Genomic DNA, 25,184 nt, shown 5'->3' on the forward strand with positions numbered 1-25,184 from the left:
TAAAGTAATGCTATCACATGTTGGTGCAAATTTCAGCCATGAAATAACTACTTTAGATTTTACCGTCCCTATGCTGAGGCATCGGGAGTCCAGGGTCACTAACGAGAATTTAGGAAGACACAACAGCATTTGGTTCCGACTCCTCAGATCACGGCTGAGAACTCTCAGCAAAGCATCCTAGGCTTTTTTTTCTCACACCAACTGACCCAGAATATATTTTAAGAAATGTTTATTTTCTGTGCATATTTGTTTTAAATTATAAATTCCTGAGCACTTTTTCCTCTTCCTCCTCGTCGCTGTCGGTGACATTGACTTGCTGGACGCCAGAGGGAGCTGACGCTGGGGCTGTGAAGACATTCTCCAGGGCTCCAATGTCCAGTGGAGCCATGGGATTCAAGTACTCTTCTCCACTGTGCCCGTGGTTGTTGTAGTACGGGGGCCCGTCCACGCTCTCACAGCTCCGAGAATCTTCACTGTGTGTGTGCTCATCTGGGTAGTCTCTGAAAGGATAGTCTCTATTCAAAGCTGAAAATATAGCCTCATGCTTTTGGTACCTGTCTTCATAGTAACCAAGACATTCTGGCATTGAACTTGGAAAATTCCCATAGCCAAAAGGAGGCCGACTATAAGGGCACGTGCTGTGGTAGAAAGACAGAAACATTAGATCAGATCTTGTCCACACATGTCTGGATCACAGACTATGAGTTAACTGAATTTTCTTTAAGGTTTGAAAGCATTCCTCTGCCCTCCCACTGCCTATCTATCACCTGCCCATCAAAAGCTCAGAGCAAAGGCAGTCTGGAGTGGAGCCGTCCCCCGCATTATCACCTCTTACTGGTTTCCAACTTCTTACCTCTGATGACCGCGATAAAGAAAATCCCACCCTGGCCTCTAGTTACCTCACACCACATAGAGTTAGAAATAAATAAGCACACGTGTGACACTGACAACGGCAGGTGACAACAGTAAAGTGGCCCTGCTCTTCCTGGAATGGGCTGAAAGAAGAGCTGCTAAATTTCAAAGCCATGGGACAGAAGACTCCACCTTAGTTACACAAATGACACAGTAACAGTAAATTTGGAAGATTTAAGACTTAGAACTGAACTACACTCTGCTCTCAAAGGGTTTTTGCAACAAAACAAAACAAAACAAAACAAAACATGGCCAAGAGTGTGGAAAAAACTTTTGCACTTTCTCAACAGTCTTTTTAAAGGCACAGCTAATAATCCTGTTGCTCAAAACTAGTTGCCAATTCTCTTCAAGTATTAATCCCCTCTCCAGAGATGAACAGGGATTACAACCATATTGGGCTCATGAGCTCCACCTAGTGACAGATAACACAATGATCACATTCATTTGCAAATCCCATGGAATGCCAGGTGCTGTCTTGCCTCCTCTGAACTAGGAAGGAGAAAGGAAAGGGAGGAGGAAGGGGAGAGGAGAAGAAAAAAGGAAGGAAGATAGGATGGACACTAGGAAGGAAAACCAACTCTTTTGAAATGTACGGCAGAGGTAGCAGACCCCTGCCTCAAACTCTGTGAAGATGTCCCACTCCCAAATCCTGAAGTAAGGGGTTCCTTGCTAACATTAATTACCACAAATATAAATCAATATTTGCATTTTCAGGTTTACATGCATACTGCCACATTCTAGTTCAGGTATTTAGAATTTAAAACATGTGCTCTGATACACTGTCATTCTAGCTGCTAAGACTTTGTTCACATAGCTTTCCACCTTCAGGTCCCTCTAGCCACTGAACTCCATGGGTGTGTCAGAGAGGATATTACAGCCACTTCCCACATAAAACCTTCATTTAATGTAGACATATTCAGTCAGTAACTGTCTGTCACAAGATTCAATTTTAAGACCTGGTAGAAATCTATAAAACCCTAAAATCTTAATCTGTATCAGACATGTGCTGTGGTTTGAAAAACCAGCATCTCAATGACTGTACTGCATGGGGAAAACACATTAGTGTTATGTTCACCAGTCAATTGCAACACAGCTGATCCACGGTAATATGGTGAAGTGAGTAGATATAAAAGCATCCTCTCCATTGTGAAAAGCGTCTGTTAGCATGATTAGAGTAATAATATCAGTCAACACACAGTTACGACTAGTCTGCTTTCTAGGTACGGCTGAGGATTTCATACAGAGCAAACGGGCCTTATGAACATTTGCATTTCATTGGAACAAACAGAACATGTTCTCCTCATCAGCACATGGAACATTCTCTAGGTAGCTCATATAGTAGTTATGCCCTACATCAAGTCTTGATAATATTTAAAAATTGAATAATAGTAGTTATGCCCCACATCAAGTCTTGATAATATTTAAAAATTGAATAATAGCCGGGCAGTGGTGGCGCACGCCTTTAATCCCAGCACTCGGGAGGCAGAGGCAGGCGGATCTCTGTGAGTTCGAGGCCAGCCTGGTCTACAAGAGCTAGTTCCAGGACAGGCTCTAAAAAAAAAAAAAAAAAAAAAAAAAAAAAAAAAAAAAAAAAAAGCTGCAGAGAAACCCTGTCTCGAAAAACCAAAAAAAAAAAAAGAAAAAAAAATTGAAAAATATCACACATCTTCTCAGATCACAATGGGATAAAACTACAATTCAACAGAAACAACAAGAATGGAAAGCATAAAAATTAACATACAATGAGCAACATAAACCAATGGGTAACTGGAGAAATTAAAAGGAAAAAGTTTTCTGGTAGTAAGTGAAAACAACGTCACAAGAATCTGTGTGATACAACAAAGGCAGTTCTTAGGGAGACGTGTAGAGTCCTACCCCATACATCAGAAGATCAAACGGCCTCAGAGCAGCATTCAACAGTGCACCTCAAGGACTCAAAAAACAACGAAACAGACCAAAAATTAGTAGAAAAAAAAAGAAACAGGAAGAAATAAAATTGAAACTAAAGGAAAAGATGAGTGATAGGAAAAACAAGATTTACAAACTTCTAGTTAGATGGGGGTGGGGAGAAAGAAAGAGATCTCAAAACCAAAGATGAAAAAGGTAATGCAACAACAGAACAGAGACACAAAGGGTCGCTAGAGTTCATTGTGACAAATCACAAGGTAAAATACCTAGAGGGCCTACAAGAAATGGGTGAGTCTGTGAGCACACACAGCCCACCCAAACTGAGTCAAGAGTAGACAGAGGCGGCATGGCAGTTTGTAACTCCAGGACACAGAGGAAAGCGACAGGAAGATTCAGGTTTATGGTCAGCTAGGATTCTATACTAAGTTCAAAGGCAGCTTGGGTAGCACAGGGAACCAAACATCAAAAAATAAAAGGAGGGGAAGAGGCTCTAAAGGATGGAGGAAGGGAGAGGAGGAGGGAAAATCAAAACTGAACAGACTAGCACCGAGTAGTGAGAATGCAGCCTCAAATGGCTTGTTTAAAAGACCTTCCAGGACCTAAGGAACTGACTAGTGAGTCGTACTATTCATTTAAGGAACTAATTCCAATTATCTGAAAACTATTCAAAACACTGAAATGGAAGGAACTCTGCCAAACACTTGTGTGTGTCCAGCTTTTCCCATTACCCTGATATGAAAGCAAAGAAAACTATAGGTTCATATTCTGGATAAACATAACTGCAAAAATTCTCAATATATTTATTGGCATATGAAAAATATCACACTTCATGATAAAGTGGGATTCAGGATGGTTCAACATACACAAACTAATAAGCATATAGCACATCACCAGAATTGAGGACTATAGTATATTATCATTTCCTTAGAGAGAGAGTATGCAGTAAGATACAATGTTTTTTCATGGCAAAACACTCTTATCAGGTCATATATAGAAGGAAATCCTCAAAATACTAAAGACTAAGTGTCCAACCCACAGCCAATATGACACTGAGCAAGGAAACTACAAACGTCTCCTCTAAAACTGCAAACCACAAAGGCGTCCGCTCTCACCAGCCTTATTCAATACAGCACTTGGAAGTCTTAGCGTACAAGGAAAGAGAAACCAGAATATCTAAACTGGAAAAGAAGAAGCTAAATTATCCATATTTGCATATGACATGACTTTATATAGAGAAAAATCTAAATTTCTCATCAAAAAATTGTTCGAGTAGATACATAAATCTATCAAAGCTGTAGACTATGGATTAAACATCAAAAATCAGGCTTTCCTTGTGTATCCGTGGCTGCCGACGCCCTTAAAACGCAGTAGACAGCCATGGCTGCACCAAACGTGCACTCTCCCACCTCATCTGGGATTTCAAGTCTCGGCCATAAATGAAACCGCTGGAAAGAAAATGAAGAGTTCAATCCATTCACAAAAGCCACAAAAATAAAATATTTAGAGTAAGTTTAATCACGAAGTGAGGAATGTATACAGGGAAAACTGATATGTTGATGAAAGAAGCGTTTAAGGCCAACGTAGGTGACACAAGGCCATGTTCTCAACACAAACAAGCCAACAAAATCCTGTTTACTACACAGCTACTGTAACCCAAACACCACAGAGACAAGTGCAACAGAACCAAAAATTCACAAGTTAATTCATGTCAATGCTGTAACTGATTAGGTAAAAAGGTTTTTTGTTTGTTTGTTTGTTCTGGGCTGTTCTGGAACTTGCTCTGTAGACCAGGCTGGCCTTAAACTCACAGAGATTTGCCTGTCTCTGCCTCCTGAGTGCTGGAATTAAAGGTGTGTGCCACCATACCTAGCCAGATAAAATTCTCCACATATAAAGTGATTAGTATTTAAAGGGATAGAAATGTTTTATTATCCTTTATTATATGCTGTGTAGATGCAGCAAGTTCCATAATGATGTACAAATATTACATCTCTAATACAAAGGAATACTGTTGCCAGTGTTCCACTTCGAGGACCTACACATTGGTATTTTTCAAGTTCTCCTAGTGCAACCAGCCTGCAGCCAGGAGCTGACCGTGCACTGCTTCAGCAGAAGGGTGGAGTCACAATCATGCCACCACCACATCAATCCCTTGGGCACTCTTCATGTCACTAGAGAGAAAACCAGTTTTATCATTCTTTTATACAACACACCACTACCTACGAAGTACCACTGGGGGAGGGGGAATAGAAACAAAGAACTTGGACCTAATTAAATTTTAACATCTGTCACTTTATAGAAAAAAAAATAAGTGATAGAGAATGTGTCAGTACCCCGGGATGCAAGAAGCCACATCCAGGATGTGGATAAGTTTTTGTTTCTTAGCTAATATACAGCACTGAAGGGAGTGGAGAGCCACTGGCAAAAGCTTAGGAAACAAGCCAATGTGTTTATTGGCTGGCTCTCGATTTACACACACCTACTGTGAAAGGTTTGAGACAATAAAGGAAAAGCAAAGACAGATGAATTATCGGTTAATAAGGCACACGAACTTTTCAGCTATAAGGGGCAGGTGGTCATTTCATAAGTCTGTAACGTCTAGAAACAGAAGTGTCCTGATTTCAGGATGTTGTTGTTTGTATTTACTCTAGGGGGAGGGGCAGCTGTACAACTGTGCACTGAGGAGTTAGTTCTCTCTTTCCATGTAGGTCTGGGTATGGAAGTCAGGTCATCAAGCTTTGCAGAAGAGCCTTTAAACCCATTGAGCATCTCCCCAGCTCTGAGCCTTGTTTTGCTTTAGAGTTTTGAAGGATTTGCATAGCTTGCTACATAAATATTTCTATTCTCTACAGTTGAAATCAGAAGTGTCCTGAAATCTGAAACTTTTTGAACACCAACAGTAAAAAAAACCGATCTTATTTAGATTTTGAAAGAAGAGAATGAAACTGTACTGTACTGTACATGAAATATGAAATCTTCAATTTTCTTTACAATACATCCTTGCTTCCAAAGTAAGGGGAAAGTGGAGAAAAAGAGTAGTAAAATGTCAACTGTTTAGCTGGGTGCTAGCATTTGAGGCACATTATGGTACACTGTTATCTTTTTTGTATTCAACATCTTCTGTAACAAAACTGTAACACACAAAAGGTGAAGGAAGTAAGTCATTCCCTCTGCTCACAGTCTCTGTACTCACTGTGCTGGTCACAGTGACTCCCCAGTGGGAGTCACACTAGCTGAACTGAGATTATGAGAACACTCTTTTCTGAGAATGCTCAGGAGCTGGGGAGGAGCAGGTGCAAGAGGACAATACAGAACCCTGCACATTCCTTTCCCGTCCATTAACACACAAATTTCCCTTCCAACAAGTTTCATATGTCTTCTGTCCAAAATAAAGTGCATCTTGAGTCATGAAAACAAAGCCACAGTTTGGAAAATGGTTCAGGGGAGCAAATCAGCCACCCCTCCCACCTAGTTTTAAGCACAATCAGTGGGTTGAAGAGTGTCCCCTCGATTTTTCACATCCACCTGGGACCTTAAAATATGACTGCTTGGAGATAGGATCTTGGAGATATGACTGCATCAAGGTGACATTTTATTGGATTGAGCATAGCATGATCCCAATGACTTGTGTCCTTATAAAAACAAATTTCAAAGGATTAATATTTTGTAAAAAATGAGAAAGAGTGCTGGGCAGTGGCGGCACATGCTTTGATTCCATTATCTGGGAGACAGAGACAGGTGGAGCTCTGTTAGAGGCCAGCCTGGTCTACGGAGCTAGTTTCAGGGCAGCCAGGGGGCTACAGAGAGAAATCTTGTCTCAAAAAAAAAAAACAAAAAGAGAGAGAAAGGAAAGAAGGAGAGAGGGAGGGAGGGAGGGAGGGAGGGAGGGAGGGAGGGAGGGAGGGAGGGGGGGGGAGGGGGGCACTGGGGAGATGGTTCAGTGGGTAAAGCACTTACCAAATAAGCTAATCCAAGCCCCTGGAACCCACATAAAGACCAGTGGAACCTAAACAAACTGAAGGTGGAGAGAGGAGAGTCTCTGAAAGCTCATGGGCTGGTTGGCCTAGCTGAAGCAGTGGCAAGCAACAAAAGAGACCTTGTCTCAAATAAGTAGAAGACAATATCTAAAACCCGAGGTTGTCCTCTCACCTCCACATGTGCACACACTTCACACACACAATACTGTCAAACAATGCAATGAGAAGACACACAGAGATATACACAGGCATGCAGAAAGAACACGGTGATAGCGAAGGATGGTGGTAGCGATAAGCCAAGGGCAGTTAAGGGTTGGCAGGAAGCTTGAAAGAAGGATTCTTTCCTGGAATCTTCAGAAGGGCGCACAGGCCTGTCAATAGCTTAATTTCAGATATCTCCACAACTATGAAAGTAGTTATCACTGTTGATTTAAAGTACCACGTTTTCTCATGTGTTGTTCTATGAGCACCAGCACACAAACCTCTATCTAGAAGCTTATTTTAGCTTCCAACCTCAACAACTAGACTAATTTACACTGTTTAAGTCACCAAGTTTACTATCATTTGTTACAATGGAAATGGTGAGCTGTCTGCTTACTATTCAAACGTTAGCTTTCTAGCAACCCCACGATTAGCTATCTCTAGTCTAACTGACCATCTACATTGTCTATAAACTCCTTTCTTTAGACTCCTAACAACTCTACTGACTACTTACACCTGTCTGTGCAGATGTCCTCCCTAAGGACACATTCCTAGCTTGCATATATTCTTTACTCATACCTAGGAGAGAAGTCACCACTTGCTGTATATTTAATATTCTAAGTAATTGGGAGTTTTCAGGAAAGCGTGTATCGCTTTCATTTCCACCAGTAATACATGTGGATCCTAATTCTCCAATATTCTTATTTTGAAACATCTAACCAGAGGATTTGGAGTGCTTTGGTGGGCTTTTCTGTAATGATGATTGAATCTTGTCATGTGCTTACTGACCACAAGCTCATCTTGTTTGAAGAACATCTAGTTGGATTTGTGCCTTCTTAGAAACTGAGCTGCCTTTCATCGCATTGAGAGTGTTCTTTGTATATCCTGATATGGGCTATGCACACATGATCTGCATACCCCCTCACATTCTGTGAATTCCTGTCTTTTTTTGATACCTCGAGATGCAAAAACCGTTTTAATTATGATGAAGTCTAGTCTATTTTGTTGTTGGTTGTTTCTAATGTAGTACATAAGCATCACTGAACCCAAGTCATACACATTTATCCTTACAAGAAACCCTACAGTTTCTCCTAAGAAAATGAAGTGAGAGCTAACAATGCAATTTCATTGTGGGTATGTGAATAACCAGTTGTTACTGAACCATTTTTTTTTAAACAGACTCTTCTTTTGCCCCCAGTAAAGGGCCTTGGCAACATCCCTGTTGGAAAGGAAGAGACTAGAGATTTCTTTTTTGTAACTGAATTCTACCCTATTCCTCCCATTGTCCATCTTCATGTAGGTGCCACATTGTTTCCTAGCTTTCTTTAAAAACAGTTTCCTTTTCACAGAAACTTGAGACTCATAACCGAACTAAGCATTAGTGTAGAGTTCCTATATAATTCTCCCTCCCAATATGCACAGGATCACAACAACACGCCCCACAATGGAGTGGGATGGGGTTAAAACCGCTGGCCCAACAGATGCATCGTTACTATTCTGACCAGTCTCTCACCCAGCAATAATTTCACTGCTCAGCACGTTCATCCAGAATATGAGTTGGAAACAAAATCCCTGTATCGGTAGTTGCGTTAAGATTAGGTTAGTGGAGAAAGACCTAGAGACTGGTATCCTGGTGAGATGAGAACACTCACACATATACACACAAAAGGGGAAACCAGCCACTTTTCATCTTTTTCAGGAGGTTATATATTGGAAGCACAGGTTCTGTTATTTTCAGAAGGGCCTCTCACTCAGTAATATGCACTCATGGTTCTCTATGTCTCATGGTTTACTAGTCCCTTTCTTTTTCTAGCAGTAAGTTCTAGTCTCACTGGCTGGATATAACAGTTCATCCATTCATCCACTGAAGGAGTTCTTGTTTCCTTCAAAGGCAACTATGAATAGTCTCCATAAACATCTTTATGCAGATTTTTATATTGACAAAAATTCATTGGGGTAAATACCAGGCAACACAATTATTATTTAGTTTTGTAAGAATCTGATAACCTGTCTTCCAACTGGCTGTGAATTATCTTTTAATTCTCTTTAAATCACACTGAATTAGTATATTTATTACTGTGTATGATACATGTGTGTGCCTTATGTAATTGTGTGTACATGTGAGTTTGGGCATGTGCATGTCCCTGCACACATGCAGAGGTCAGAGGACAAGCAGTTTCCACCATGTTTGACACAGGGTCTCTTGTTCACGGTTGCACACCAGGCCAGCTGGCCCACGTGCTTCCAGGGATTATGGATGCTGGTATTACAGATGTGCACTACTACGTCTGGCTTTCCATGGCACTCTGCCCACTGAATTTTGTACAATCATTTAATACCTTGAAACTATGTAGTTTATGAGCTACAGTGTACATTTTGTGATTGTTTATAATTGTTTTATACTTTTGAGTTTTTTGCCTTTATGTGTTTGTGTACACCATATATAGGCAGGTGCCTATGGAGGCCAGAAAAGGGCACTCGATTCTACAACTGGAGTTACAGATGGCTGTGAGCACTCGCATGCATGCTGGGAACTAAACCAGGGTCATCTAGAAGACTAGTTAAGTGCTCTTAACCACTAAGTAAAAACCCTCCTTTTTAATTTACTGTGCATGCATGTGTATGTGTGTGAGCACATGCATACATTGTCAAACGTGGATGTCAGAAGACAATCTTTGGAAGTCAGTTGTGACTTCCGCCATGTGGATCCCAGGAATCAAACTTAAGTCCTCAGGCTTTCTGGCAAGTGTTTTTGTCCACTAAGCCATCTCACTGGCCCCTTGAACTAAGGCATTTAATTTTTCCAGTAAGATACTGGATTTCAGAAAAGGCTTTTCTAAGTCAGTAGATATTATCTTGTGACTTTACTGCTAGTCAATTTTCAGACTGTGAGTCACACATTCATTTCGAGGGTAAGTCCGATGTGGTCCTGGTTTGCAGTCCTTTTACTATTGCTGCAGGATTTAGTTTGCTAGCATAATTCTGCACATATATTCATATAAGGTATGCGATTTCGATGATTCACTCTGGCTTTGGTAACAGGGTGATGCTAGTACTGCAAGGATTCCTTTCTTACTTTTTTTTGGAAGAGTTTAAGAAAGAACTGATGTGCATTCCTCTTTCAAAATTTCATAGCATTTACCAATGAGGTCACCCAGTCCCAGATTTTTTTCTTTGCTGGGAGGATTACATTGTTGAGTTATCTCTTAAGTTTTTTTTAATTTTTTTAAATGTCTTCTTGTGATTGTCAATTTGACAGTATCTAGAATCACCGAAGACAGATGGGTCTTTGGGCCTGGTTGGGAATGATTACATTCATCAAGGTGGGAAGACTTGGCTACTGTGGGTAGACAGAACATTGGGTTGTACATTCTATCCAGGAAGAAATGGGACTGGGCAGCAGCATACATTGTTGTTCTGCTTCCTAACTGTAGGTAAATGTGATCAGCTGTTTCAAACGTTGGCTGCTTTTTTTGCTTGACATGGTGAACTGCATCCTTGAGCTGTGGCCAAGAACATGCCCATTCTTCCTTACATTGCTGTTCCAAGGATATTTTATCATGTAACATTTAAAGAGGCTAAGCTATTTGTTAAACTTGTTTCAGCACCTACAGCATTTCTCTTAGCTGTTTTTACCTGAGAAGAAAGGGATTTGACAAGGAGGGAAGAAGGGTTTATTTCACTTCTAGTTTGAAGGGATACAGGATATGACAGTGGGTAAGGCATGGCCACAAGAGTGTGGGGTGCTGTGGTTAGGAAGACAGATGATAGCAACAGTCCCATTTACAAATCTTACACACCTTAGCAATTTTGGGCTTTTCTAGTTTTGTTTTTCTATTATAACAGTCATGAATGCTTTAATCTTTCTTTTTTTCTGTATTGACTTTTGTTTGCTCTTTTTCTAATTTCTTAAAGCATAAAGTCAAGTTGTTGACTTGATTTCGTGGAGCACACACTGACCTGAAACTCCCTATGCAAATGAGGATAATCTTGTGCCTGTGATCCTCCTGCTTCAACCTCATAAGGGTCAGCATCGCAGGCATGTGTCACCATGCCTGGTTTATGTAGTGTTGTAGATTAAGCTAGGGCCTTGTGCACATCAGGCAAGGACTGTACTAACTGAGCTATAACCCCAGCCCTGAGGATCTTTCTTTTTAAATACAGGCATTGCAGCTATGAACTAAAATCTGAATGCTGCTGTCAATAGCATGCCCCACAAGCTTTGGGATATTATGTCTTCATTTTCACTGATCCTTATGTCTTCGATATATTAGGTGCTTAATTTCCAACTTTTTTCTTTTATCACCACTTTATAATCACATTCCATTGTAGTTAGAGAAGAAATTTTATTATGCCAATCTTTTAAAACTTACTGAGGTTTTATGGTAATCTGAAACATGATCTTACCTAGATAGTTGAGAAGAGTATATGTTCTCCTGTTAAATGGAGTCTGTGGATGTTTATTTACTAGTTCCATTATTAAGTTTACACTGTCTTTTAGTTTATCTCTTTATTGATTACCACTACTGATTTTGTTCTCTAATATATATATAGGATATATATATATATATATCCTTCAGGAAGGAGATCATTATTTAGGGGGGTTGAAACGGATGAAGACAGGTCCTGCACTTTTAAAGTTTTCAGTGCTATGGTTATTTCCTATAAATATAAATACTGGAAGTAAGAAAACTCAATGATTTAAATGGAAAAGTAGAAACAATACTAACAGAATCCAAAAAGCAGAAGAAAGAATATTAAGGATGAAAGACAGGTAGAGGACATGGTACAAATATCTGTAAAGACAAATAATAAATGAGTATGACCACAAAGTCATGAGAATCAAGAGACCAACCAAACCCAAGATCAAAGGTGTAAAAACTAAACAAAGGTGCAAAAAACAAATATGTACAAACTAAAGTAGAATCTATTCAATGAAATTACAGCAGAAAATTCCCCAAATCTAGAGGAATGGGCATAATGACTACAAGAAACATTCAGAATCTTAAATACACATGAGCAAAGAATGAACCTCTCTATGACACATGACAGTCAAGATGTCAAAAATACAAAAAAAAAATTTGAAGGGAAAACTGCCAACTCACCTACAAAAGCGAACGCATCAGCACACTATCAGTAACACTAAAAACTAGGTAAGCATGTAATGGTGTATTTCAACCCCTGAAAATCAATGCAATCAAGACTGCTATATCCAAGGGCTGGAGAGATGCTTATCAGTCAGTATCACTAGACACTCTTCCAGAGGACTAGGGTTCAGTTCCCAGCGTGAACATGTCAGTCCACAATGCTCTGTAACTCCAGTCCCAGAACATGTGATGCCCTCTTGTAGCTTCTGTGAACAATGCACACATGAGGAAAATAGACAAGCACAAGTCAAACATCTATACACACAAAAATAATAAACTATTTTCTTTTTTAAAAGATATTATTATACTCAGCAAAACTTTGGTGTGAGATTATGCTATAGAAAGAAATTAGGACATACAAGGACCATCACACTAGCACGGCAGGACATACTTACAGGAATAGTATACTCAGAAGAAATATAACACATGAAAACAAAGAGTAATCTTTATGAGGACTACATGAACAAAGGAGAGCTAAAAGGGAATCTATCACCCAACACAGTAAACCAGCAACCTTTTAATACTACTACAGATGAAAAGGACACAACAAACAATAATCAAGGAATATACTATTACAGTAATTAGTAAATATTTCTCAATAACACTTTGGATATAGTCTCAACTCACAAATAGGAGATAAAGGATAGAGATGAAAAAACAAGATCTAACTATCTATAGTTACTAAGAAACACATCTTGCTATAAAGATATCCATAGAATAAGAGTCAAAGGATGGAAGTCAACATATCAAGCAAAACTAATCCAAAAACAACCAAATTAAAAACCACATGGAGAGTCCATCTTACTCCAATCATAATGGATCCCATCAAGTAAACTACCACCAATAAACCCTGGTGGGGATATGGGGGAAAGAAGAATGGTAGGAAAGGGGACCCATATACACTGCTGGTAAAAATGTAAGCAAGATGTAACTGCCTCACCAAAAAAGGTACCAAGCCATGTGTCTAACATAGACAAGAATAATGGGCTAATATAAGTTATAAGAGTTAATAAGAAGCCCGAGCTAATGGGCCAATCAGTTTATAGTTAATGTAGACCTCTGTGTGATTTCTTTGGGACTTAATGACTGCAGGAACCAGGCAGAACAGAAAACTCAGTCGAGAGAGAGAGAGAGAGAGAGAGAGAGAGAGAGAGAGAGAGAGAGAGAGAGAGAGAGAGAGAGAAGCCGGGCGGTGGTGGCGCACGCCTTTAATCCCAGCACTCGGGAGGCAGAGGCAGGCGGATCTCTGAGTTCGAGGCCAGCCTGGTCTACAAGAGCTAGTTTCAGGAGAGGTTCTAGAAACTACAGGGAAACCCTGTCTTAAAAAACTGAGAGAGAGAGAGAGAGAGAGAGAGAGAGAGAGAGAGAGAGAGAAAGAGAGAGAGAGAGAGAGAGAGAGAGAGAGAAATGGAGTTTTATTCAGCTACAAGGAATGAAATTATGTCATTCACAAGGAAATGGATGAAACTAGGGGTTATACTAAGTAAAAGGCAAATACTACATATTCTCTCTCGTACTAAGAATCTGGTTTTTCAGATGGAAGGTGGTAGTGCACTCCTTTAATCCAAGCTCTTAGAAGGCACGCTGATCTCTGTGAATTCAAGGCCAGCCTGGTCTACAAGAGCTAGTTCCAGGACAGAATCCAAAGCTACAGATAAACCCTCTCGGAAAAAAAATCTGGTTTGTAAAATGAATGTCCACATAGGACATGAAAGTACCAGAGGAATAACATGAGGAAGAAGAAGGGATGGAGGAACAAGAGAGTAATGAAGGAAAGAAAAACAAATACTGCATGTTTTCTTTTACATATGGTATCTAGATTTATATACATACATATACTTACATATGTATATACATATGTGACATGAACTGTGAGAAGGGAAGAAAAAGAGCTAACACTACAGAAATTTGAGAGAAGGTAATGTGGGATGAATATAAACAATATACACATGAAATCCATTATTTTGTATGTTAATAAAATCATAGTAAAATGATGCTTCTACATACCTGTTATCTTCCCCCTTTTATGACTATCAGTAGAAAAATTACATTTGTATATTTTAAAAACTCAACAATATAGTTATAGCATTACTTCATCTAGTTTTATAGCTACTAAATAAACCAAGAAGAAAAAGGACATTAAGTAATTATTTATAAAGTGTATATTAACCCTATTATTTATCATGTCTGGGTCTTTCCACTAACTCTTGTAGGTTCAAATTATCATCTGGCTTCATTTTCTTTCTTTTAAATATCTTCACTTTTACTAGCCATTGTATGTTGCTTCTGTTAATGTATAATATGTCTAAATACTGCAGTCCTCTGCTCCGAGAAAAAAACAATTATTCCATAGTTTCTTTTGAAATCAGTTAAAAGCCATAAAATATATGTGTGCATATATACACACACATATATAGTATATATACATATATTATACTATTTTTATAATTATGTAATTACATTTACTGGTACTGTGTTTTATTTGGATTCATGTTACCAAAGGATTTATTTAGTTTCAATAGAACATCCTTAAAACCAGGAGTAGTGGTGCACACTATTAATCCTAGCACTTGGGAGGAAGAGGAAGGCAGATCTCTGAGTTCAAGAGCAGCCTGAGTTCCAGGACAGCCAGAACTACATAGTGAGACCTTGTCTTTAAAAAAGACAAAAAGCAAATCACAAAAACAAGCAACAAAAGGACACCCTTTAAGATGTTTCAGTCCCTAGTGATTTTGTAAAAGATATGTATATAAATATATACTTGCATAGACATCATTCATATGTCTTACAATAAGTTTGATAACAGATTTTGATTGTCTGAGAGCATACGTTCTCTTCATTGAAAATGAATATTCATCGACTAAAAGATACTTGGCAAGCAGTTTTATTCCTTCTTTGACTATAATTGTTTCCAGTGGAAACTTAGTTGTGAATTTTCTAGAGATCTTTTGTATATGATGATCCAACTTTGTATGGTACAGAGGGCTGTGGGGGTATACAGCATGTGACAGCTAGTGGTCAGCAAGCTGACCTACCAGATGAGTGATTCCTGATGGGAAACCCCACTAGGCAAAGTCCATGGGGCTACTGGCTATGGAAACGGGTAGTTTTCTGTCTGTATTTTTCTAACGTGCCACTTCATTTCTTCCCTAAGAACTGCATTCCTTCCCTAATAACAGCTTTGGGTGTTTTCCCACTGCTTGTGTGTTTGTCTCATGTAGATATTCCATTTTGGAGCACATAATATAGCTGTGGGTGGTCAAGAAGATGATTTCTGCTTAGTCTGTGTAATTCTTATGAGGAGAAATAGTACTAGGATATTTTTCATAACTCAGAATGACATAAAAGAATTATCAGGACAAAGACAGCCTGTTACACAGACAGCTAATTTTAGACTCCAGAACAAACTCAAAGCAGGTTGGTTGCTCCTGGAGAAACTATGACTTACCCTGTGTTATGAGAATGGGTTGGGCCCTGAAAATGTAACATGTAATCTGCAGTGAGAGGAGCAGTGGCAGTGTGGAGCGAGGTGGCTGTGGAGAGCTATGTAAGAGCTATGCAGAGAGAGAGAGAGAGAGAGAGAGAGAGAGAGAGAGAGAGAGAGAGAGAGAGAGAGAGAGCGCTGACTGAGGAATATAGCTGAATGGGCAGAGAGAAGGCTTGGGAGACGAAATATGAGAGAATTAATGAGCGAGAGTGAGTGAGTAAATAGTAAGTGAATGATGCAGAAGTGTGTGTGAGAGGGAGAGGGAGCTGTGTGAAAGCTGCTGCTATGTGGAGGACCTGTGCCTGGGAAGCGTGTTCAGTGTACAGTGTGCACAGTGCTGTATGGTGAGAGCTGTGTAAATGAGACGCACAGCTGGGGCTGTGTGGAGATGTGACTGTGTGGAGACAGGACAGGTGAAGCTGTATAGAAAAGAGATGTAGAAGAGAAATGTACAGAAAGGAAAGATGTGTAGTCATGGGAAAATAGATGTAGCTCTGTGTAGAGAGGTATGGCCATGTAGGAGAAAGGAGTGTGTATGTATGGAGAGATATGTAGCTGTAGGTAAAGAATGAAGCTGTGTGGAGACAGAGATTCTCAGAGAACATTTTTAAGATGAAGTAAAAGAGAAAGTTACCATCAGATAGTGTGTGTTTCCTTCTTTTCCCCTCAGACAGAAAAGGCCTAGCCCTCAGATAAGAAGTATTCCTAAGTTGAGTGTGGTGGATTTTTTTTTTTTTTTGCTTACTCTGGGCTGCTGACTGGAGGCTGCACCCCACCCCAGGTCAGTCATAGTATGACTACTTGTCTGACTACTTCAAAATGTCCTCTGACTTTCTCTTTCAGCATTTTACTGTGATGTGTCTGGTTGTGAATCCCTCTGCATTTATCCTATTCAAAATTCACTAGGCTTCTGGAATATAGTTTTCAACATAATTAGGGAGTTTACAACCACTCTTCTTGCATAGCCTTTAGGTTTTATTTATTACCATTACTGGGCATTATGTCTACTGCTGCATGTGTGACATGGCAGCCAGAAGAAACTTCCAGTAGTCAGTTCTCTCCCTCGACCATCGGGTCCAGGGTCCAGAGGCTGAAGTCAGGCTTGGGGGGCACAGGGCAGGGAAGGGCAGCTTTTACCCACTGAGAAAGCTCACTGACCTTTTTGCTCAATATTTCCATGTTCCTACCTTCTTTCTTTACTTCAATTTCATATACCTTGCTGTGCTTAATGATAAATATAAACTCTCAAGTGGTTCAGATTAATTTCTTCTTCCTTCTGTTTTAACCCCTTTCTGGTCTTCTGATCATGTAATATCATCAGTCTAGTTTCTAGTTTGCTGGCATTTTCCTCTGCCAGTTGAATTCTATGTTTGAGGAACTCTGATGAATTTTTCATTTTGGTTACTCATATTAATTCAACTTCATAATTTCTATTTGTTCTTTTTTAAAAAATTCTATGACATCATCAGTATTTTCAGTTTGATCAAAGAAATATAGGACCTAGTGAGATGGCTCAGTGGTTAAGAGCACTGGCTGCTCTTTCAGAGGATCCAGATTCCATTCCCAGTACCCACATGGCCACTCACAACTGACTTTAACTACATCTTGAGATCTGATACCTTCACACAGATATACACACAAACAATGTACATAAAAAATTGCTAAAAAATAATGATCATAATATATCCATAATATATCGTTAAGCATAATTTTCTTTAGTTATTAAAAATATTAGTAATAGTTTTCTGGTCTTTGTCAATCTCGATTTTGGAATAAAGTTTCTACTGATTTTCCTTTCTTTTATTTTTATCCATTTGCTAATTAACTCATTCCCTTTGAGGCATCTCAGGCTGGTTTAATATTTGCTATGAAACCCAGGCTGGCCTTGAACTTATGATCTTCCTGCTTGAGCCTCCTGAATACAAGGATCACAGGCATGTGCCACCACACTCAACTTTGTCTTACTTTTGAATGAATTGCAATTTCTTGGGATTTTTTTTTTTTTTCGAGACAGGGTTTCCCTGTAGTTTCTAGAGCCTGTCCTGGAACTAGCTCTTGTAGACCAAGCTGGCCTCGAACTCAGAGATCCGCCTGCCTCTGCCTCCCAAGTGCTGGGATTAAAGGCGTGCGCCACCGCCGCCCGGCTAATTTCTTGGTTTTGAGTTTTGTTGAAAACTGTGTATTTGGGTAAGATATTGTTGCAGCTCCCCCTGTTCCCCTCTAGGTTTCTGCTTCTCACAGACCACTGCTCATTACCTGAGGTCCAATATCTTGCAATACATATATTTTGTATAGCTTTACTGTTTCACCTAAAACTTAAGTTCAGTTCTTATTACCATATTCAGTTGAAATGCAAGTCTTCATTAATAATTTAAAATACATATATTTAGTTTCTTCCTAATTTCCAATTATCTCAAATTCTTGGGATGCTAATCCTATTTGTAAGTTCTATAGAACTTTTTCTTCTCTCTCCCTCTCTCTCTCTCTCTCGTGTGTGTGTGTATCTATGTGTCTGTGTGTCTCTGTGCGTATGTATGTACACATTAGCAGACACAAAGCATTTGTGCATGAGTGCATGAGGAGGTGAAATATCAGCCTTGGTTGTCACTCCTCGGCAGCTATCCACCTTAATTACTGAGGCAGGGTCTCTCACTGTGACCTGGGATTTGTGAAGTAGGCTAGGCTGACTGGTCAGTGAGTCCCAGGCATCGACCTGTCTCTGCCTCCCCAGAACTAGAATTACAAGATTGTAACCCCCACCTCTCTCTCTATGTGGTATGTGTGTGCAGACATACTTGCACACACAGGTCTTCATTCTTTACTGACAACCATCTTTCCAGCACCAAGCTCAAATTCTTTTAAAAAATATTTTCATGTATTTTCATGTATATGTGAGACTGTAGATATGTATGTCTGTGAATCACATGCCTGTAGTACCCAAGCAGCCTAGAAGGCAACAGATCCCTTGGAACTGAAATTAAAAATGGTTGTCCACCTCCACGTGGGTGCTGAACCTGAGAATTGAACCCGGGTCCTCTGCAAGAGCAGTCTGTGCTCTTAACCTCTGAGCCATCTTTCCAGGCCCCAAGCTCATATCCTTAACGATTCCTTTTCTCATGTTCTAACCACTTCTCTGTCCCCTTGGAAGTTTCAGCTGGCCTGGGTAGTAGAAGTGTTCCTCTAAAACAGTTCCCCAGGTAACCTACAATCAATCAAAAAGGAACGTATCAACTTTAAAATGTCATCAAAAAGTAGACTGGGTGATTTTAGATTCTAAATCAGTGTGCAATGAATGCACTTCAGAAATCACACAAAACTCCAGGCAAAAACATATTTCTCTTTATACTTCACCTGACTTGGTTATAAAAGTTTTCTCTATTTTTTTTACTATGGTTGACAAGGCCTTCTGCAAATGTGATTTATGGAGAGATTTTAGTTTGCGACCATGCATAAAGCCAAGACTAGATGTCTCCTCAAGTAGGCATTTAAATCTGACTTCATAGCCACTGAAGCTATTTCTGAGTCTGAACATCATCTCCAGGACAGCTCTAAATAGTTTTTAGCTTGTTGGCCATTACAAAATATGGACTTACTCTCTTATTCGCCTTTCTGATGGGCTCACTCATCTTAAATTGCTACTGAAATTCAAATGTTTATAGGTAGCTATAGCAGAAGGTATTCCAAGATAACTAGATCCATCCATATGTGGGGACTGGAAATGGCCTTCCTCCACAAAAGTTCAAAGTATGCATATATATATATATATATATATATATATATATATATATATTAGGTGTGATTACAAAGAGTCCAGAATTTCAATCAAATTCTTTTTTGTTTTGTTTTTTGAGATAGGGTTTCTCTGTGTAGCCCTAGCTGTCCTGAAACTCCCTTTTGTAGACCAGGCTGGCCTGGAACTCATAGAGATCCACCTGCCTTTGTCTCCCGAATGCTGGGATTAAAGGCATGTTCCAACCCCTCCCCCCATAGCCTCAATAAAATTCTTAAATAAGTCTACAACCAAATACTTGTTCAAAAGAATTTTAGCCTGTTTTTGTGTCTAAAATTTAACAAGTAGATTGCCATGTTTCTATAAATCAAGAATTCTCCGGACTGCCTTCTCTCTATATATGTATATATCTGAATATGTTTTCTCTTTATTTGAGGGTATTAAGTCACCATTTGTCTTTCATATTTTAATATTTTTCATTGCAACAAACATTCAATGACGAACAGAATGAAGATCCATACACCTCTCTTGAGTATGAAGATAAAAATATGCTACAGTGGGTTAAAGAGATGGCTCTGCAGTTAAGAGCACACTCTGCTCTTCCAGAGGAACAGAAATTTTAGTTCCCAGCACCCACATCAGGCAGCTCACAACCACCTGTAATTTCAGTTCCGAGGATCCAAATTCTCTCCTGGTCTCCACACACATGGCAAACACATATAGCTACAAGGAGGGGAGAAAAGGAGGGATGATAGAGAAGAGAACTAACTAACAAGAGGCGTGGATGCTGCCTGAAGGAAAAGAGAGTTTCAAATAAAAAATGAAATGGCGAACACTCAAAGGCAGGAAGGCCGATCTCAGAGGTAGGAGCACATCCATGAGTCCCTTTGTTTTACAAAACACTCCATTAAAATGCCTAACAAATATAACTTTTGTTAAAATATGTAAAATATAATAAACACAAAATTTGTGTATTTTGATTTAAAATACCCATTAGAATCATTGTATTGAAGCAATTAGGAGTAAATATTCTTTATAAAATTCCAATATCAATTCAGAGACAAAACTAAAAGGAAATCAATTAATTTTGTCATTTACCAATACTAGATTTTTCTATTTAAGAAAGCATAATCAAGCTAACTCATTCTCTGAGAAAACCCATCATCAGATATATAGGGACAAAAGTCAGAAAACAATTACAAAGGATTTTAAGTATGAAATTATAAATCTCGCTTTCCTTTTTTTAAAAAAGCATATTATCTTGATATTTACATTTGATATATTGAGTTGGCATTGCTAAATCCGATCAAATTCAAGTTCAAGAAGTACAATATTACTACTTACCTACTTCATTTACTATTGCTAATTAGAGACATAACTCAATATTCTATGTGCTTGTTTTCATAAGTCTTCTTATAGAATGCTCTTTAAAGTATCAGAGAATTTGTGTATTCATAGACAAATCCTATAAACCTATTCATGGTAAGAAAGCCTAACTTCCTATTAGTTAATCTATAGAACAATAAAAGATTGATATCAAACATTTTAATATTCCAATCACAACATTAACTGTGCCTGTATATTTAACAGCAACAGAGCAGTAGAGGGTATTTGCAAAGTGAAGTTTCAATTTGCTTTCCCAAGATATTTCCCTATGAAAAATCATTACTGGTAATTAAGAAGGGAAATTCTCTGGTTTGGAAATAGGCAGAGAGGAAGTGTAACTTTTAACTAGCCATTCCATCTCTCTTGACTTGAAAATCTTCCCTTTTCCATCCTTCTCATTCAAAATGTTGTCCTTAAGCAAACAGAACTGGCATCACTTATAAGAAATGCAGACTTGCAAGCATGCTAAGGTTATTCTTGAACCTGAGCTGTAACAGTCAGGGTCCATATTTTAACAAGATACCACACAATTTGTGTCTGCGAAACACAGCTCCAAAAAAGGGATCATCCTATGAAACCACATTTGACAGTACTGAAACCTTATTTTCTATGGAAAGAGCTGGCTGGAGCAGAGAAACAGCTGCCCCAATGGATACCAATGCATTCTCTCTAGCTCTAGCTTTATCTGGCCCCCTTTATCCCTTTATGTGGTCTGCTTGGTTCTCACTCAACCTCCAAAGTTGAATAAAAGCCTGACTGAGGAAGTCAGGATTTTCCAAAAGAGAACAAATGCCTCATGCCAAGCGGTGGTGCATAATTTTAATGACAGCACTCAGGAGGCAGAGGCAGGTGGATCTCTGAGTTCAAGGCCAGTCTGATCTACAGAGCAAGTTCCAGGATAGCCAGGGGTACACAGAGAAATCCTGTCTTGAAAAACCAAGGTGTGTGGGGGGGGAATACTTCACTAGGAGTATGTTCAGGGAAGAGGTAGAAAATTGTTTTTACCTTGATGGGAAGTAATGAGGTCCAGGTAGGAAGTAAGGGTGATGAAACGAGAATCGTGGTGGTGTCCCAAAAAGTGTGGCTGGATGACCAAGGGGCGGGGGCTGATAGACGTGTGAGTGTGGAATGGGAGTAGCTGGGGGAATTGGAGTGCTTCGGGGACACGTGGAAACGCTGGCATATTCCTTGGGAGGCTGGATAGGTGAGGTTGCAAATCTGGCATGGGCAGTACTTGCACCAGCTGGAATCCTGCTGGTGCTCTCCAAAGACACTGGAGTGGGTCTCTTCACAGAGCGACTGGTTCCCGAAGGAAGCCTATGAACGTCTGTTTGTGGCGGCCCGGTGAAGCGCTGAGGAGGGAGTGATGGGCGGGGCGTCAGACTTGGAGGCGGACCAGCCACCGGGCCAGTGCTGGAGACGCTGGGCTGGAAAAGTGTGATGGGGCTTGGGCGCTGGACTGCAGGTGTGGGCAGCTGGATAGCAGGTGGGGCTTCACCTTCAGAAATAAAAATAGCAGAAGTTAACCATTGATAAGATGACTACCAGTATCCACCACACAGTGAACTGGAACATGGAAGGAGAGTTCACTATCACCTTCACCTAGTAGTGGGATCATTCAAACCACTCTCCCTTTATTCACAGTATTCTGACAATTCAGAAGTCACTGTACTTTCTTGTGAATTTACATTTTTTTCTTCCCCAACTGGCCTCTGAGTGTCCTAAGAAGAGAGGCCTTCTGTTTTGTTCACTACTACATCCCCAAGCTCAGCTTCTGCCTAGCACAAAATAGGAAAGTCCTCAACTTGGATAGGTATATAAATGAACAGCATTACTACTGATAATTTAGAAGATTGTATACATTAAAATGTTGATATAAGACTACTGGCAACAATTATCAATAAGGAATAATCTAGGAGTAGGGGACAAAATCCACATGTTCACTTCATAGTATTTAAGTTTTCATCAGTGTGAAATATATTTATTTTCATATAAGTAGAAGTTTCAGAGTAACCCTGTGATCATTTTTTGTGGGAGCCTATGTGTGACTCAGTTTCCATCTGGAGTCCATTCTAACTTATAAGTCATTTGAGTTCAAGCTTGCCTGCTCTGCCTGCAACCTTAAGAGCTTTGAGAAACGTCTGTATTAGCCCAAAGAAGAGCATTTTTGCCCAGATGAAATAGCACATTAGTGTATTAAGATTTGGGCTGGTGTGCGCCAGCGGAGTGACTCCTCTATAAGTGATTGCTGCAAGCTGAATTCTTGTAAGAGATTAGGCACCTACTTGAGCTTCCTCCAAAGGACAATGTAGGAAGACGGTTAGCTGACGGCACTGCTCTTTGTGCTGTCTTGCCTGTAATTAGTATATATGCTGGCTCAGTGCACTCGGGCTGGCTGGCACTCACCTACAGGCCTCCCAGTCGAGCCTGCTTTCCATCTCCACTCTCTCAATCTGCCATTTTCTTTAACCTCTCGCCCCTTCCCAGGTACCCTTTACAGATTCCTGCCAGGGTGGGCTCAGACAGTTTTCCTCTCATTTTGCATACTTCTGTACATTAAAAACTATGACACTTTTTAGTTGAAAAAATTAAACAATCAAAACTGTTTCACTTTACTGCATTCAAAGTGACTATAGCTGGATATCTCCAAAAAGAATACAATTTATCATTGGTTAGCCATTTGTAACAGACTTGGAAAGAATACTGGTAGAACATGATTGGCAAGGGTAGAATTCTTAAAGGTAAGTAAAACAATCATGTGATTTATCTTTCCACTCCCAAAAAGACAGTACTGCTGTCTGAGATGTTACTATCCAAACAACACATGTAGACTAAATTGAACAGAAGTTTTCATGACAAAATACAAATAGAAGCCTTCGGAAGATAGTCATATCCATTGTATTCCAATTCAGCTAGGTGTCTGTTAAAAAGATCACAGTCCAAGCACAGATGCTGCAGTTAGAAATGTCTCTCAGGCTGGGCAGTGGTGGCGCACGCCTTTAATCCCAGCATTTGGGAGGCAGAGGCAGGCAGATCTTTGTGAGTTTGAGGCCAGCCTGGTCTACAAGAGCTAGTTCCAGGACAGGCTCCAAAGCTACAGAGAAACCCTGTCAAAACAAAACAAAAACAGAAATGTTTATCAGAGGCCCAAAATGCAGACCTTTCAACTTTATCCAGGTTAAGACCGCCCTCTTTTTCTTCTCTCAGTAGTGGAAGGTAATGCCCTTCTAAGCCTCAAAGCAGGAACAAAGAGTCCCACCCATCCATTTCAATATGGTTCCTAACCCAACGAAGTGCAGAAGGGTATAAATGAAGCTGTCCTCATCTTGTTAGCTCAGACTGGCCTCAGGCTCCCAATCCTCCTGCCTCAGCCTTCTGAGTGCTGGATCACAGACATGCATCATCATGCCATATTCTTTTATTCGCATCTGCATTACCAGGATCTAGCCACGAACCTGCCTTTAGAAACAGAGATGGCTCCGTGATTAAGAGCACCTGCTTTACAATCATGAGGACCAGAGCTCAGATCCCAACATTCTCATAATAAGCTCGGGGTTCCACAAGCACCTGTAACTCTAGCTTCAAGGATGCAACAGCCTCTTCTGGCCTCTGTACACAGGGATGCAAAGGCACAAATCCATACACACATACAAGTGCACATACACTCATACAGATATATACACTTCCATGTAAACCATTAAAGAAAGACTTAGTATTTGATTGAAGGGAAGACAATTCAACCTAAGTTGACAGTACGCCTATGCTGTTCTGCTGGAAGACGACATAAAGCACTTTGCAATCACATGGCCAGGAAAACTTGTAAAATCTCTCAATTTTTTATTTCTTGAATTATTACCATACTCAAGAAATTAACCTGACCTTCTACTTCAAAAAGTTGAGTTTTTTTCCTATACCCAGCACAAGCACTTAGTTATCAGAAAAAGTAAGATACAAGAACACTATAGGACTATTGATCAGATTTCAGTCACTGAAAGGGGGGGGCATGTCTTTTCCAAGTCTCTTTCTACCTAAACACGTCCAAGAAGAAATGGAAATGAGACCCGGAATGATAATAATGCACTCAATTAATAATAAATAAAAAGTAAGTAACATATATCAACTACTGCATTTTGTTACAAATAATTATCCAGAAACACAGTATCTTTAGATGTCAATGTTCCCGTTGATAAGGAGGTTGAAAGGGTATAACCTTTAATAAGTCAGTGATATGGAAGACTGAGAAAAAGATCAGAGCTCTAATGACTCAAACAGTTGTTACGGTGTAGTAGATGCCAACCACAGAAAACCAGCCAGTAATTTGACTTCTCCTCTTCTAGGACACAGCAAGCCTACAAAGTCCTAGCCTTCCTTGCACTTAAGAATGGCTAAGGGCTACCCAATACAATGGAAGCAATGTCCATCACTGGTGTAATGAC

The 25,184-nt window shown here is 39.7% G+C and overlaps 1 protein-coding gene across 2 annotated transcripts in view; it reads right to left on the bottom strand.

Moving 5' to 3' along the window:
* Positions 1-256: 256 nt before the first annotated feature.
* Positions 257-25,184, bottom strand: part of Sox30 (SRY-box transcription factor 30) — a 35,502-nt gene continuing 10,574 nt past the window's right edge. Inside the window, exons 4-5 of one of the 2 annotated variants that reach the window (XM_038329176.1) lie at positions 21,754-22,246; positions 257-638 (exon numbers count right to left, since the gene is read on the bottom strand). In XM_038329176.1, the coding sequence (XP_038185104.1) occupies positions 257-638; positions 21,754-22,246 (875 nt within the window). The remainder of the gene's footprint in view (positions 639-21,753; positions 22,247-25,184) is intronic. The other variant, XM_038329177.1, reaches the window with a different exon arrangement.

Source organism: Arvicola amphibius, chromosome 4 (assembly GCF_903992535.2).
Source record: "Arvicola amphibius chromosome 4, mArvAmp1.2, whole genome shotgun sequence".
NCBI classification, from domain to species: domain Eukaryota; kingdom Metazoa; phylum Chordata; class Mammalia; order Rodentia; family Cricetidae; genus Arvicola; species Arvicola amphibius.